The 15,901-nt window shown below is 42.7% G+C and overlaps 1 protein-coding gene across 2 annotated transcripts in view; it reads left to right on the top strand.

Moving 5' to 3' along the window:
- LOC140393852 (diphosphoinositol polyphosphate phosphohydrolase 1) overlaps window positions 1-15,901 on the top strand; it is a 92,312-nt gene that overhangs the window by 40,547 nt on the left and 35,864 nt on the right. For both annotated transcript variants that reach the window (XM_072480386.1, XM_072480385.1), the window contains exon 2: window positions 1,691-1,801. In XM_072480386.1, the coding sequence (XP_072336487.1) occupies window positions 1,691-1,801 (111 nt within the window). The remainder of the gene's footprint in view (window positions 1-1,690; window positions 1,802-15,901) is intronic.

Here is a 15,901-nt window from a genome sequence, read left to right as displayed (position 1 = left end):
CTAAATTGCCCTTAGTGTCCAAAATTGCCCTTAGTGTTGGGTGGGGTTACTGGGTTGTGGGGATAGGATGGAGGTGTTGACCTCCGGTAGGGTGCTCTTTCCAAAAGTTGGTGCAGACTCGATGGGCCGAATGGCCTCCTTCTGCACTGTAAATTCTATGATTAGCATCTGATGAGCTCAATATTATTCCAGGAATAAATACGCTTTTCTTGATATCCACCAGTTATAATTTCAGCATCTTATCATCAAAGATATCCACTTTGTCTACAGAATCTATGCTGATGTATTCCTAACCCATCTGATAACTTTTCTAAAACTCGTTTTGAATGTTTAATTTTGGCTTTTGAATAATAAATTGTATCAAACAATCGTCCCTGCCACTTTGCCACACAACCAATTCTATCATTCTATCCCTCCCTCCCATGCGTGTCTCGTCCGTCCTGTCAGTCCTGTCAGTCCTGCCACATCCCTCCCAACCAAGTCAACTTTGGGCTCCCTTTAACTTGTGCAGCTTTTGTTCTCCACCAAACCGTCATCCTGCAACTGCCACCACCCATCAACATCATGCACTCTAGTCCCCCTTGTGCCAAATGCTCTATGTGCATCAGGCCGCCCACCAAATAAACTCGTCGATATTTACCACCCATGAAACTGGTCCAGAGAGAGAAAAATTGATCTTTATTATTATAGGTTGCATGCAATATTGTGAATTAGGAGATTGTACAATAAAATATTAAAAAGCGTTGGCAAATCACAAGCAGCAGAAGTAGAAAATCTTTGGAGTGTCTACACTAAAGTTATTTCTGGAACAAGCTGTACATTACAAAACATTCAGAAAATATTTGTAATAACTGGGTTTGTACCGTCATTTTGATTCTTTAAACTGGCTGTCATTTGCATGAGTTATGAGCTAATAACATTAAGCTATTGAGGGTGGGGCCCTATTTCTTGTTTTAAAACAAAATTGTGGAGTACGAGGATCAGTCTAGGTGGTAATAAAGGGACATTTATTTTGGATATGTGCTAAAAATATATATTGGCAGATGGGAAGGATTGTTTCACCCAACCATAAATAAGTAATTGGGATATTGTATTAACTGATTTATTCAATAACCACCTCTGGCAAGCACAACATTTAAAGATTGCAGAGAAAAGCAGAAAAAAACAGGATTTGAGCAGACATTTGTATACAGGAAACTAATATTGACAGGCTAAGTGGGACAAATGGATTATTTTACTGGAACTTCTGTGATTAATCATATTGTTCCGCTCTGCAAGAAAGTCTGCTTAACATAACTGGTATCAAAAATGAAAATATTGATACGGGCACAATAAAAGACAAAACCTATTGGTCCGTATTAGTAAGGAAAGTTGACAGTGTATAATTTTCTAATTTCTTGAATTTTTGCATATCCTTTGAAAATGTTAAGATTAGTCGGTAGTTAATACTTTGAATAGTTTGTTGTGTATCAGACAAAAACTAGGATAGAGGATTTATATTTTATTTGAGCACTGCCTGTAACAAGTTGGCCCTGTGTTTTCTGATGCCCTCCTTTCACAATGTGGTACATCTTTTTGGAAAATGCATGTTCTTCATGAGTGCTTAATTGATTTGTTTCAAATGTGATTGAAGCCGAGAGAAGAAAATCACAGTACCCTTTTTCCTAAGTTAAATACTCTTTTATCCTAGGTTCTGTTGGTCAGCAGCAGTCGATACCCAGACAGATGGATTGTGCCAGGTGGTGGCATGGAGCCTGATGAGGAACCGAGTGTGGCAGCTGTCCGAGAAGTCTGTGAAGAAGTACGTACAGAGCACTCATTTGTTCTGTGTTCTTAAGCTTCACTATCAACTAATTTTAATAACTCTTCATTGTTAATCAGGCTTCTGTTGGAGAAGTTAGAATCTTCATTCAAATTTGTATCTGTTTAATTGATGCGACTTTGTGTAAACCTAGCTGAAGTATAGCAATTTCCGATCTCTCTATGGTTCATAATTTCATGATACTTCTTTCCAGATGCAGCTCATGAAAAAAACATTTAATTCTTTTGCATATCACTAGATTAATTTCAAGTACCCAGGCTGGAGAATTGCAAGAATAGTTATAACCTTGTGTAATATCCCCACCTCCATATATCAAGGGCACTCCTGATGGTTCATTACACTTTGCCAGAGCCTCAACTGTTGTAATTCTTCTTGTACATCAAAAGATTTCTCATGTTTATCCATCTCTGATTTTGTGTTCATCACAATGGCTCCAAATATTGGCATTCAAATTGTAACTCAAAAGTCACAGCATTCATTTGGAAAAGCATCCCGTGTCAAGTTCCTGCTGGTTCATTGGGTTTCCACTGCTGAAGTATGATGCGATGCACTGCATCAGCTGTGTTAGACTAAGCACAAACGTAGTGGGGTACTGGCTCCAGGCAAGGACTTGAATTTGCTCCAGACCTTCCTCCACAGTTTCCATTCCTGGTACTGAGGACAATAATATTGTCACAAGTAGGCTTACATTAACACTGCAATGAAGTTACTGTGAAAAGCCTCTGGTTGCCACACTCTGGCACCTCTTCGGATACACTGGGAGAATACAGAATGTCCAATTCACTGAACAAGCAAGTCTTTCGGGACTTGTGTGAGGAACCCGGGACGCCCGGAAGAAACCCACGCAGAGTACAGACAGTGACCCTAGTTGGGAATTGAACCTGGGACCATGGCGCTGTGATGCAACAGTGCTAACCACTGTGCCGGGTATCCAAAGGAGGTATGAGAGTCTTGGTGACTATGTTATTGAATAGTAGTGCAGGGGCCTTGAATAATGATCGAAAGACACCAGTTCAAAGCTGACAGCGAGTGTCCACACAAATAGCATCAGCTCAGGATATCTCTCTCTCCACCTTGGGACTAGGCAGGGATGTCCTATGTCCCTTCTGCTGTTTGCACTCTCGATTGAGCCGTTGGCCATCGTGTTAAGAGGTTCGGGGGTATGGAAAGGGATCGTGCGGGGGTGTGAAGCATAGGGTGTCCCTGTATGCCGATGACTTGTTATACGTGTCGGAACCGAGTGTGTCAATAGGGGGAATATTGGAGCTGCTTTGGGTTTTTCTCGGCACAAATTAAATCTAGACAAGATGAGTATTTTGTGGTGTCTCGACTGGGGGTGGGGGGCTGCCATTCCATAGGGCAGGAAGTCACTTTAGATACCTGGGGGTGCAGTTTGCTTGGGATTGGCGGGGGCTCTGTAGGTACAACATTTCCCTCTCTGGAAGAAGGTTTTTAGGGTAGTCTCTAAAGTGGTGCATGTGTAACTGGATCCAGGCCCTTGGAAGTCCATATTCGGGGTGTCGGACCAGCTGTGGTTGGAAATGGGTGCGGAGGCAGATGTTGTAGCCTTCGCCTCGTTGATCACCCGAAGGTGGATCTGTTGGGATGGAGAGCAACCTCTCCACCCTGTGCCCTGGCGTGTCGAGGGGACCTGCTGGAATTCTTAACTCTTGAGAAGGTTAAAGTTTGAACTGAGGGGAAGGATAGAGGGGATCTACAATTTATGGCTGTTAGTCATTATGCACTTTCAAGAATTGGAATACATCCAAAATTGGGGCTGGGAGGAGGGTTTAGGGGAGAGGGACTGATGTGTTTATTATTTGTTTATGTTAACATGCGGGCTGCTGTTTGGGGGTTTGGTGGGAGGATGGGATTGTTGTTGTTGATATGGGGATTGAAATTATATTCGTTACTGCTTATTGTTTCTTGTTGTTGCGTGCAAATTTGGGAGAAAATATGAAAAAGGAGGAGAATAAAAATATATTTTTTTAAAAAAGAAGACAGAAACCAATCTCTAATTCGGTTAACTTTACCTTCCAATTTTGGGCTAAAGAATGTTCAGAGAGTTCTAACTTCGTAAAAAAAACAGTTAAGTTTCTGATCCAGCCCATCCGAGTTCATTCCTATATATGAACATCAGCCTAATCCAATATCCCATTATTCCCTTTCCTATAACCATCAACTGGGCCAAGTCTGAATTGTTGATATGTACCATTTTTCAATGTTCTCTGTTGATTATTCTTGTGTCTACTGTGTACGTTTCTCAGCTGCAGAAAAATACTTTTCGCTGTACTTCGGTACATGTGACAATAAATCAAATCAATCAATCAGTATCTACTTCAGTCACTAACTGTAATAATACATTCCATGACTTCAAAACCCTCCCTTAAAAAATTGTTTGTGTTCTCTGTCATGAATTTCTTGCAATTGTTCCCATTTCCTCCCTCATTCTGTACCCTTGAATTGATGGAAATGATCTCTTTTCCATCTACAGGGGACTCAACTCCAGACCTTATTACAGCCTTGGTTTAAACATGGACAAAAGTGCTGAATTCCAGAGCTGACTTCAGAGTTACTGCTTTTGACATCGGTCTTCAACACCCATTCCAGTCCAGCTCGTGGGCTGTTCTTACTTGGTTCCATTCCTGTCTATCCAGTCAGAGCTGGGGAATCACATGCTTTTCTTCTTGTCGCCACATCACTTTCTCTGGAGTAACCCAAGGATCTATTGCTAACTCTCCCAACAAGACACAGTTATTCATTACCTCTTGCTGGTTCCTGGTCCAGCGTTGGTTCCTGGTTCAGCTACACCTCAATTTTTTAAATTCTCGTATTTGTTTTCAAATTCCTTCAGGGCCCCACTCTTCATCTCTGCAGGCCGCTACAGCTCTACGATATCTCTGCACTCCTCAAATTCTGTTCTTCTGTGCACCCTGATTTCTTTGCTTTACCATTGATGACTGCTCCTCCAGATGTCAAGGCCCTTGACTCTGCAATTTATCCTCTAAACCTGTCAACCCCTACTTTCCTCTCATTTCAACATGTTCCTTGAAACCTACTTTTTCAAACATACCTGTCCTCACATTTCCTCGTTTGGCTCATGTCAATTTTGTTCAATAATCACTCCTGTGAAATGCCTTGGAGTGTTTTATTATGTTAAATGCGCTATATGCAAGTTGTTATACTAATATATTCAAATACTCTTCGGCTCTCACTGTAACGCCAAAACACCGTGACTGTTTAACTACAAACAATGATACAATTATGGTATGGATCACAAACGATTGCTTGTTTGGCAAGGGTAAGATCAATAGCATTGGATTGCATATAACGGAAAAGAATACGAAAGTTGGAGAGATAAATCAACCTTTTGATATGAAAGTCTTTGATATGAAAGTCTTTTATAAGAAGAAGGGAGCAAGACGAGGAATTCCATTTTTGAAGTTCAGCCAAGAATTAGAGCGGGAGCTGATCGTGAGTAGGCTGTGTCATGAGAGTGACCCTTTTAAGAATGATTTTGGCTTGTCACATGGCTTCAGTGATGTCATTGTGTGGGTGGAGCTGGGCTGTGGCTCTGAGTTTTACTTTTGCTTTGCGTTTGACCTGGTTTTGTTTGCACAGGTTGGAAAGAAGTGCCTCTCTATCTTCCGTTTAAAAGCTGTTTCCAGATTACTTGATAACTTAAAAGCGATAACTGTTTTCTGGAAGGAATTTAAACCTGCTATTTTGGAAAGGAAACACTTATCCATACCAAGTCTTAAAGATAATAAGAGTGCCGTGTTTTGGGCCATGCTTTTGAAAAGGGGTTTCTGATTTCTGGGATCTTGTTATTAAATTGGAACAGTTAAAGGGGGAAGTTTATTAAGGGTGATACATAGATTACTGTGTGGGGTATTTATGCTTGTAGTTGATAAAAATGCTTACTGTGTGTGTTTATAAAATTGTTTACTAAATTCGTAGAATAAAGCTTGTTTTTGATTAAAAGTGCTTAAGGCCTCTGTTGACTAACACCTGAAAGGCAGGCCCTTGTACTCATCGTAACCAAAATCGATAAACAGTTGTAGGTTAGGTGAACTCCATGATATACTTTGGAGTTTTCTAAACCTTGGCCTATAACAGTTGGCATACTGGGATTTTGGGAGGAAATGTTAATAAGGCAGCAGCTCCGGAATCTTTGAGACCAGGAGACCAGAAAATCACAAATTAAGGATGAGTGATGACAGCTACACAGTTTAAATGTGATGGCCTTTGTTTGCACTTGGTTTTTAAAATAACAGGATTTTCACTGCTGCACCAGTTACTTGTGGAAAATAGATGCTTAACACACTTCTTCCTGTTAGCCATCTGTATTTTTCTGTGTTGACAGAATCTAGGGCACTAAAGTTGAGGAAGATCACATCCAAGGAAATAGAATTAAACCATGGGGATGAATACATTTGTTTTTAGGCCTTGCTTATGAGAGATGCTCCGAAGAATGATTGTTAAATTCTGGTTGCTATCAAAACAATAGGTTAAATACCTCAGCACATTGCTTCTGCAGCCAAGCAGATGCAAGAAAGAAACTGGTTTCGGCCAGTCCAGATTATGTGCAAAGCACGTGGTTCATTGGTGTAAAAGAATGTTGCTTACAGCTTCCAAAAAAAACTAAGATACTGATCTCTAATAAACCATTAAACTTTGCACTCATGGTTTGGTTTGTTTTTTCTACTATTACTTAAACATCACGAACACAAGCTAGAAAATTATTTGACATCATTCTAATTGGGTTGACCTGGTAAAAAAATTTATCTCTAGGATCCCTGAGAATTTGCGCATATAACTTGAAAATATAAAAGCCAATGGAATAATGAGCTTCCAGCTTAAAGATTTATGCATAAAAAGAATGAGTTATTGTAAAGAGATTTTTGGCTGTACCCACCCTGTGTTGACCATCAGCTTTTCATGAATTGAAGCTATTTTTGCCCTGTCTCTGTATAATGGATGAGAGGTCTGTAGCTTAAACATAGAAAGGCTAATAGAATTATAGAGCTCTGTACAGTTACTGATAGCAGTATTGTAATTGCATGGAAAAAATGTAGGTACAGCAAAGAAAATATGAAAAATAAAGGGCTGGATTCTTCGTCGGCGGGGTGCTCTGTTTTGCCGGCACTGAATAAGCATGAACGTATCTCAAAACTTTGTGGGAAATAGCATGAACCGCACAGATTTATCAATCTTCATAGTATAGTGGCCATCCTGATCTTGAGCCATTATTCCATGAGCTTGGTGTTGGATGATCAAAAGCAAAGAAATGTTAACGGTGTTGTGCATAGAGACGGCTTGCATTTATATAATAATAATCGCTTATTGTCACAAGTAGGCTTCAATGAAGTTACTGTGAAAAGCCCCTAGTCGCCACATTCCGGCGCCTGTTCGGGGAGGCCAGTACAGGAATTGAACCCGCGCTGCTGGCATTGTTCTGCATTACAAGCCAGCTGTTTAGCCCACTGTGCTAAACCAGCCTCTGCTGCTTTTGGGACATCCCAAAGTGCAGCAATTAAGTATTATGTTCATAAAATACAATTACGTATTTTGAAGTGTGGCTACTGTTGCAATGTAGGGGGATATAGCAGTCAATTTGTTCATAGCAATGTCCCACAAAGATGAGATAAATTACAAGATCATTTGTTTTTGATTCTGTTAGTCGAGGGCGAAAGTTTGGCCAAAACTAGGTGAAAGCTCCCCTGCTTGCCACATAGTGCCATGGAGTTTTGGATGGTTTATTGCTGTATTAACACCTTTGACAATATAGCAGTCCCTCAGTGCCGTGATATGTCAGTCTAGATTATGTGTTTCAGTCTCTGGAGTGGTCTTGAGACCATGAACCTTTTCTAAGGTGGTGATGTTACCACTGAGACCAGGTTGACATTTTAACTGGAATCCTTGATCATGGTCATGAAACTCTCTTCCAACAAAATATCCAAACTTGATGTAACCAATATCAGTTGCAGAAAATCGATGGTTTCAACCTTATTAAACATTGTGACAGGTTCAATAATTTCTCCATGTCAAAGATCGTAGTAACTGGGGTAGGCATTCCTGTCATGCCACATCATTGTGGCAAGTTTAGGGAACAGTCATTCCCCAGGGCAATACCTTGACCAATCTTGTCAACCTGCCCAGTTTGAATTTTAACAAAGCTGGGTAGTTCAGTGCTGCATGGCAACGCCTCCACCAATCCGAGTCCAATTGCCAACCAATCAGCACTCTTCACATGCAGTATAAATTGTTGTTCCATGTTGCTATTGGAAATTTGTATGAGCTATCCTGATGAGTGCAAGACAGAAAGCTTTGATGATATGTCTATTTTCAGCAATACATTGTGAATCTTTGATAAAGCAGGAATGAGCTTTGGAAGACCTATTTTAAACTTGATTCAGTGTTAGGAACATTTGAATTTGCTGCTATGTGGGTGGAGCAATATGGGAGTGGTTTTTTGCTGCAACTTTAAGGGAACTGCCACTGTATCGTTGAAAATACCCCCAACACGAACAGTTTGCTCAATTGAAACATCCTATTTTCCCAAAGGCACACATTGGATAATAGACCTATTGCACACTGTGTCCTACTTAACGATCGAATCCTGACCTGGTGGTGTATATGGCCATGCTAAAGTGTTAGGGTTTTCAAAGGGTTAATTGATGGGAATGCCAGTAGATTATGTTATTCTCCTAGTCTTATGATTTCTATCTGGTTGGGGGAGGTAGTGGGAATTGTGTGTAAAAACGGTTTGAAGATTTGATCCAACCAGTTCCTACCCTGGATTCCGCCCAGATAATAGGCTTAGCACTGGCATTTTAGGATTGCTTTATTTTTTTTTTGTTTACATTGGTATTTTTAAACCAGCAACTGATGAGAGCTGGGAATTTGAATAGCAAAGTAACTATCATTTGATTCTCCTCAAATTCATGTGGCTATTATACTCTCAGGAAGCTGTTGCAGTGTGATATTTGGCTTCAATCTAATGGAGAATTGAGTACATTCAAAATGATAGTCCATGACAATTGATGGGTTTGGCTATTTGAGTAATCTGAAATCTTCCCACTCATCAATAGTTTAATTGTAACATTGCATGTGAATTCTTTGCTTCTGAGTTTGGCTTTAAATTGTAATAAGATTAAGGAGTGCTTGAAGTGTCAACCAGGTTAGTGGAGGCAAATTTCATTTATGCTGTTGGCCTGACTCTTCCAGACAAGTGGGAGAACCCACAAATGAAATTCCACCCTGACCCGAAACTTGTGCTCTGGGTTTTTTGTGGGTTAGAGTGATGTAGATTTCCAAATTCTGCACAACAGAGAAAAATATACCAAGTTCATCAACAAATCTAAATATATTAACAGAAGTGAGAATGAAAAAAAACATAGAAAGGAGAACTGGAAATAGTTTTCATAGATCATCTTGAACTTGATCATTAGGTTAACCATAATTAAGTACAGTCGCCAATTCTTAAAATATTCACATTTAAAATAGGAAGTCTCCTTTGGCCAAAATGGATATCCACTAATCGTTTTAATTAATGTCAGTTTCAAAGTTATCTCTTATTTCAAGCAGTAATAAATCGTAATGCTCACTAACTTTCACCTCATACTCTTGATCTATAACATTTTGTTACATTCCTAAATTACATACACCTACGTTCTTAAATTACATACATTTTCAGGACCATGAACAACAGAATGCCTTCTCTTGAACCCTATATTAAAGGCTAGCCAACCGTTCTATCAGCTTGCATGAAGTTATCTTATCGTTTTCATGCAGGTGGTGTTGAAGAGTTCTTGTTCCTTGGTCAACTCTAGGGTTCGTCAAAAAAGAGGTTTGCTCCTGTGTATATTACTTCTATCTTATATTGGTACTCGCATATAATGGGCAAATCACACACATGTGCCAGTTATAAATGTTTAGAATTGTGATGGCTAATTGTTCCTCACTTGGGACAAAGGCAGCAGCATCGATTTGATTCACAGTTTTGGAGTAGATTAAAATTTTCTACACACCAGTAATTTGAAACTTGTGTGAAGTATCTTACTGGAATGGAACCCCACTTCCAGAAATTGGGCTGTAACTTCTGAGTTTCAGGACGGTGTAAATGGGGGGGTGGGGGGCAAAGATGCGCTGGAAGTTCCCAGGGGAGGTTTGTACAACAAATTGTCTGGGAAATTGTCCTGCAGCGAGAGCCATCTGAAAATGTGGTTTTAAACACAACTTCAGATGGTTGCAACTGTGTTACATCAGTAGTTACCCATTAAAAAAAATAGAAGAAATTATAATAATTTCTAACTTGTGGGGAAACTATTGTACAGACCCAGACTGCCGACCCCACCACCCATCCCTAAAAGGGGACAGGACTACTGTCACACCCCTGAAACTTCAGTGGTCACTTCTCCCCACAGAATCTCCCAACTGCCTGACATCTACACATGTGTGAAAATACAAGATCTACAGATCTGCAGCTACCTACCACCATCTACCTTCTCCTTGGCTTGAAAGTGGCTGGAGCCTTTGTTGATTTACAGCAGCTGGTTCTGTTATTTTTTTTTAAAAAGATGGGGGGGGGGGGGGGTGCTTGGCCTCCTTGCATTTAACTCTGGAGCCCTTGACAGAAGAGCGTCGTGCCTTGAACAGCCATTCGTTTGGAGGTTGGGCATGAAAGAATCAAAAAGATTGAGGTTTTTAAAAAAAATACAGGAGTGGAGTGGCAGTCCAACTCCACGGAAGTTCAAGTCCATTATGTTCTCTTTGCTGTTTCACCTGTCTTCAGACTCCACGCACACAAATAACTTGCGTCTAGTACCATTTTCAGTTTCCTCTTCAGCTTCAACTGCAGATCTTCTTCTATTATCACACATGTATAAATAGATTCACATTGCTCTCTGCGGCCTTGAAGTATTTGTAAATCTTCAGGTGATTGACAAACAAGTGAAAATACACATTTGTTTCAGTATAGCTTTTCACAGCTGCTCTTCCACAGCTTATAATCTAGATTGATACATAATTAATTGAAATATAAATTTATGCAAGAGCATTTCATTTTCTCAACCGCAATTTTTCATATTACTGTGACTGGAGTAGGCACAATGAAGTACAGCTTGAGATAACTAAAAACAGATGAGTGCCAAATTTGAAGGGTAGTTACCAGCAGCAAATGATTGAAGGACTGTATTGGAATCACTGGGTAAGGCGCACATTTTCCATAAATCGTTGCATATTTCAGTAGTGCAACTGATTCAGCAGTCATTCCCGATTGCAGGAGAAGCGCCTAATGGCTGCGGCCAGGTTTTAAATTGAGAATGCTGGCCGTGACCAGCTTTTAAAAATGGAACGATGCAGTCTTCCGGCCAGAAGCAGTGGCAGAGAACAGGTTGCGTGTCCGGCAGGTACACTGATCTCGCACATCCTGTACATTTATGCTTTTGCCGTGAAATTAGGGAGGGGAGATTCCTCCATTTCCTATCTGCGGGAAAGCAAAGCAACAGGACTGAAGAACTGCTGATGGATCGTTTTGTTATAAGGAAGAGAGGGCTACCGACTCAAAACAGGTTAGGATCTCGCAATTGAATATGCTGGAGAGACCTGCTCAGGATAGTTCACGGCAGGACAAAGCAGTGGTGGTAGTGTTAGCTCTTTACAGAGTTCCAAGGCCTCTGATGAACAGCGAACAAAGAAATAACTGAAATCGAGAACAAGGCAGTATAAAGATGATTGCTTGAGGTATGGCTTTGTTAATTGAGCCAGTGCAAATTAGGATACAAAGCACATGTGTGTTATATACCAGGAAATACTGGAAAATGAGAGTATAAAACCCTCAAAGCTTCAAAGGCATTTGAAGACTAAGTATGGCATTTTCAAAGGGTGCAACGAAAATTTAAAACATCAGCTGAAATCCTTGGCAGAAAAACAACATTGAATGAGAAAGCACAATTAGCCTCTTGACGGTAGCTTACCATGTAGCTAAAGGGAAAATTCCCCACACTGTAGCAGAGAGGTTAATTCTCCCTGCAGCATTTGACATGGCGCCTACGGTCCTACGTGAACGGTCAGCTGAAAAACTGAAATGCATCCAACTTAGTGATGAAACAATGGCTTGCCGAATTTCTGATACTGCTGAGAATTTAGAAGTCCAGCTTATTTTTTGTTTAAAGTCAGCACAGGAGTTCTCAATACAACTGAATGAAAGTACAGATGTTTCAGATTTTCCAACCTTGCTAGTTTACGTTAAGTATGTTTAGCACAATGGATTTGTTGAAGGTTTGCTGTGCTGCCTGACATTATCAGCCAGCACAACTGGCACAGACGTTTTTGAAGCATTGAATAGTTACATGGTTGGAAAGTGCGGGTTCGACTGGGTTCATTGCAGAGGAGTCACGAGCGATGGGACAGCCAACATGACTGGGAAAAACAGCGTGTTATGATGTGGATTAAGGAGGCAGCTGGTCAGGACATTGTTTGGAATCATTGTTTTATTCACTATGAGGCACTGGCATTGAAAAGAATTCCGTCCGATCTTGAAGTGGCATTGAAAAGAATTGCGAATCTCAGGGGGTTGGCAGAGTGGCGGGGGTTTATGAGGGGACAGAGGGAGCATCGGGTGTCGCTCTATGCCGATGAGCTCTTGCTGTATGTTTCGGATCCGTTGTAGAGTATGGGAAGGATTATGGGTCTGCTGGGGTGGTTTGGACAGTTCTCTGGATACAAACTGAATGTAGGGAAAAGCAAGGTTTTCCCGGTGAATGAGCTACGACAGCGGGCTAATTTCGGGGGGATGCCATTTACGGTAGCGAGGAATAGGTTTAGGTATTTGGGGATTCAGGTAGTGAGGGAATGGACGGGGCTCCTTAAGTGGAACTTAATGAAGATGGTGGAGGAGGCCAGAGAGGATCTTAAGAGGTGGGATACACTGCACTTAACATTGGCGGGGAGGATCCAAGTGGTGAAAATGAATATTCTGCCGAGGTTCTGGTTTATCTTTCAAGCTCTCCCGGTCTTTACACCAAAGGCCTTTTTCGGAAAATGGACACGATCATTTCTGACTTTGTATGGGCGGGGAAGACGGCGAGGGTGGGGTGGGCCCTGTTACAGAGACAGGAGACAGCGGGGTTGGGGGGGGGGGGGGGGGGGGGGGTAGGCGTTGCCGAACTTGCTTCATTATTATTAGGCTGTGAATGTGGACAAGGTGCAGCGGTGGTGGGAAGGAGATGGGGTAGAGTGGAGAGGGGGTTAGGATGGAGGAGGAATCATTTAAGGGGTGTAGTGAGGGCTATGGTGATGGCAGCATTGCCAATGGCTCCGAGTAGATATTCAGGGAGCCCGGTGGTGCAGTCCACGGTGACGATACGGAATCGGTTGAGGCTGCATTTTAGGGTGGAAGGGATGTCAGTGCTAACGCTGCTGTGCAAGAATCATGGGTTTGAGCTGGGGGGGATAGACAGTGTATACAGGAGGTGGAGGGAAGTGTGGGGCTGGTCAAGGTGAGGAATCTTTATTTGGAGGAAGGGTTCACCAGTCTGGAGGAGCTAAGGGAGAGGGTAGAGCTGCCGTGGGGGAGTCAGTTCCGGTATCTGCAGGTTAGGGACTTTGCGCGAAAGGTCCGGAGGGGGTTCCGTAGGTTGACGGGATACACCTGCTGGAGCGACTGCTGCTTCCGGATGTGGAAGGGGAGGGAAGAATTGGGGATATATAAAAGTGGTGGGGGGAGCAGGGAGGCGAGCGGGTGGTGAAGATCAAGGAGAAATTGGGAGAGGAGATCAATTGGGGAGTATGGAGTGAGGCACTGCGTAGGGCAAACGGGACCTCCTCTTCTCTTGTGCAAGGATAAGCCTGATACAGTTTAAGGTGGTGCACAGGATGCATATGATTCAGCCGAGAATGAGTGGGTTCTTTCAGGAGGTAGCAGATGAGTGTGAGAGATGTGGGCGGGGGCCAGTGAATCCCGCGCACATATTTTGGGGTTGTGAAAAATTGGGAAGATTCTGGGCAGGAGTAGTATTTGTGGTCTTTGCCAGGGTAGTGGAGAAGGTGGTGGACCGGGACCCTTTGGTGGCGATATTTGGGGTTTCAGAGAAGCCGGAGCTCATGGAGAGGAGGAAGGCTGATGGCGTGGCCTTCACCCCTCTGATTGCACAGCGGGGTGAATTTTGCTGGAGTGGCGGTCAGCATCGCCACCTGGAGTAGCAGTTTGGTTGGGTGACCTGTACAACTTCCTGCGGTTAGAGAAGATAAAGTATGAGTTAAGGGGCTCTTCAGGGGGGTTTGAGGAAAGGTGGGGGATGTTTGTGACCCTGTTTGAGGGGCTGTTCGTTGCAGGCGGGGGGGGAAAGGGGGTTACAAAAGGGGACAAATCTGTACAGACTGTATAGTTGAGTGCTGGGAAGTATGTTTCCTGGGGCGTTTGTTCGCTGTAACCTGTTTTGATACATGTTTGTAATAAAATACATTTGAAAAAAAGAATTGTGAAAGTTGTGAATTTCATTAAGCACAGTGCACTCAATACCAGGCTTTTTGAGGCTCTGTGTTCCGATTATGGGGGCTGAGCACACACACTTATTGTTCCACACAGTGGTACATTGGCTGTCAAGGGACCTGGTGCTTGTCAAAGTTAATGAACTGAGGTATGGAATCCATGCTTTTCTCCTTGAGAAATCGTCCCCTCTGGCTAATTTGTTTGCTAATGAAACTTGGATGCTAACTGTCTTACCTTGCAGATATGTTTCCAATTCTAAACAAACTGAACCTCAAATTGCAAGAATGATGATTGCTTTTGGCACTGTGAAGAAATATATGCTTTCCAAAAGTCATTGAAAATTTGACAAGTACGAGTACAAAGCCCAAACTACTACTTGTTCCCCACATTGCTACGACACATCGAAGAAAACAGTGCTAGTAAGGGAGCTGTCAATAGACTGGCATGCCTTATTCAGTCGCATCTGGCTGCGCAGATCAACAGTTTTTGTCTCTGCTTTCCAGAGAGGAATTTTCAGATTTAAAATTGAAGAAAGAAGGGGAAAATAATAAGTCATTAAAGGATGCCAAAAACAGCTCTGAAGCAGGGAGGAAACGCGGGTTCGCCATCAAATGAGGAGACCAACAAAGAGCTGACAAGATGGAGGATGCCGGACCGCATGATGGGACCGCACTACTTACGGTGGAAACGATGACCGAGGTGATGGCTATGGAGCTGGAGAAGCAGTTTGCAAGGCACATGGAGGCGTTGAGGAAGTAGATGGCGGTCACACTAAAATCATTGGTGGAGGAAGCAATCGCCCCGGTGAGGGTAGCTGTGGCAAAGACATCGGCCGAGGTGAGAGAACAAGGTGAAAAGATGAAGGAATTGAAGGAGGCCGAGTCGTAGCACAGCGACAAGCTCGCCTCGATGGGGGACAAGCTGCGGAGGGTGGTGGAAGTCAACAGAGGACTCCGAGCAAAGCACGAGGACTTAGAGAACCGTTTGAGGCGCCACAATCTGAGAATTGTGGGGTTTCCCAAAGGGGCAGAGGGCTCGAGGTCAACAGAATACGTTGCTACGATGCTGGCGGAGTTGATGGGGGAAGGTGAAGACCCCTCCCAGTATGAACTGGACTGAGCTCATCGATCGTTAAGGCTGAAAACCAAAGTAAATAAGCCACCAAGAGCAGTAATTATTTGCTTCCATAAATACCACATGAAGGAGGTGTTTTTTTATTTTTATTTTAAAAATAAATAAATGTAGTGTACCCAACTTCATTTTTTTCCAATGGAGGGACAATTTAGCGTGGCCAATCTACCTACCCTGCAGATCTTTGGGTTGTGGGGGCGAAACCCACGCAAACCCTGGGAGAATGTGCAAACTCCACATGGACAGTGATCCAGAGCCAGGATCGAACTTGGGACCTCAGCGCCATGAGGCAGCAGGGCTAGCCACTGTGCTACCGTGCTGCCCTGAAGGAGAAGGTGTTAAGCTGGGCGAAGCAGAAGTGGGAGGTGCAGTGGGATGGTGCTAGACTTCGGATTTACCAGGACTTGACGGTGGAGTTGGCGAAGAGACGAGCGGCGTTCAGCCGAGTGAAG

The sequence above is a fragment of the Scyliorhinus torazame genome, chromosome 17 (genome assembly GCF_047496885.1).
Source record: "Scyliorhinus torazame isolate Kashiwa2021f chromosome 17, sScyTor2.1, whole genome shotgun sequence".
In the NCBI taxonomy this organism is placed as follows: Eukaryota; Metazoa; Chordata; class Chondrichthyes; order Carcharhiniformes; family Scyliorhinidae; genus Scyliorhinus; species Scyliorhinus torazame.
Note: the sequence above shows the minus strand (reverse complement) of the source record. Positions and strands in the feature narration are given on the sequence as shown.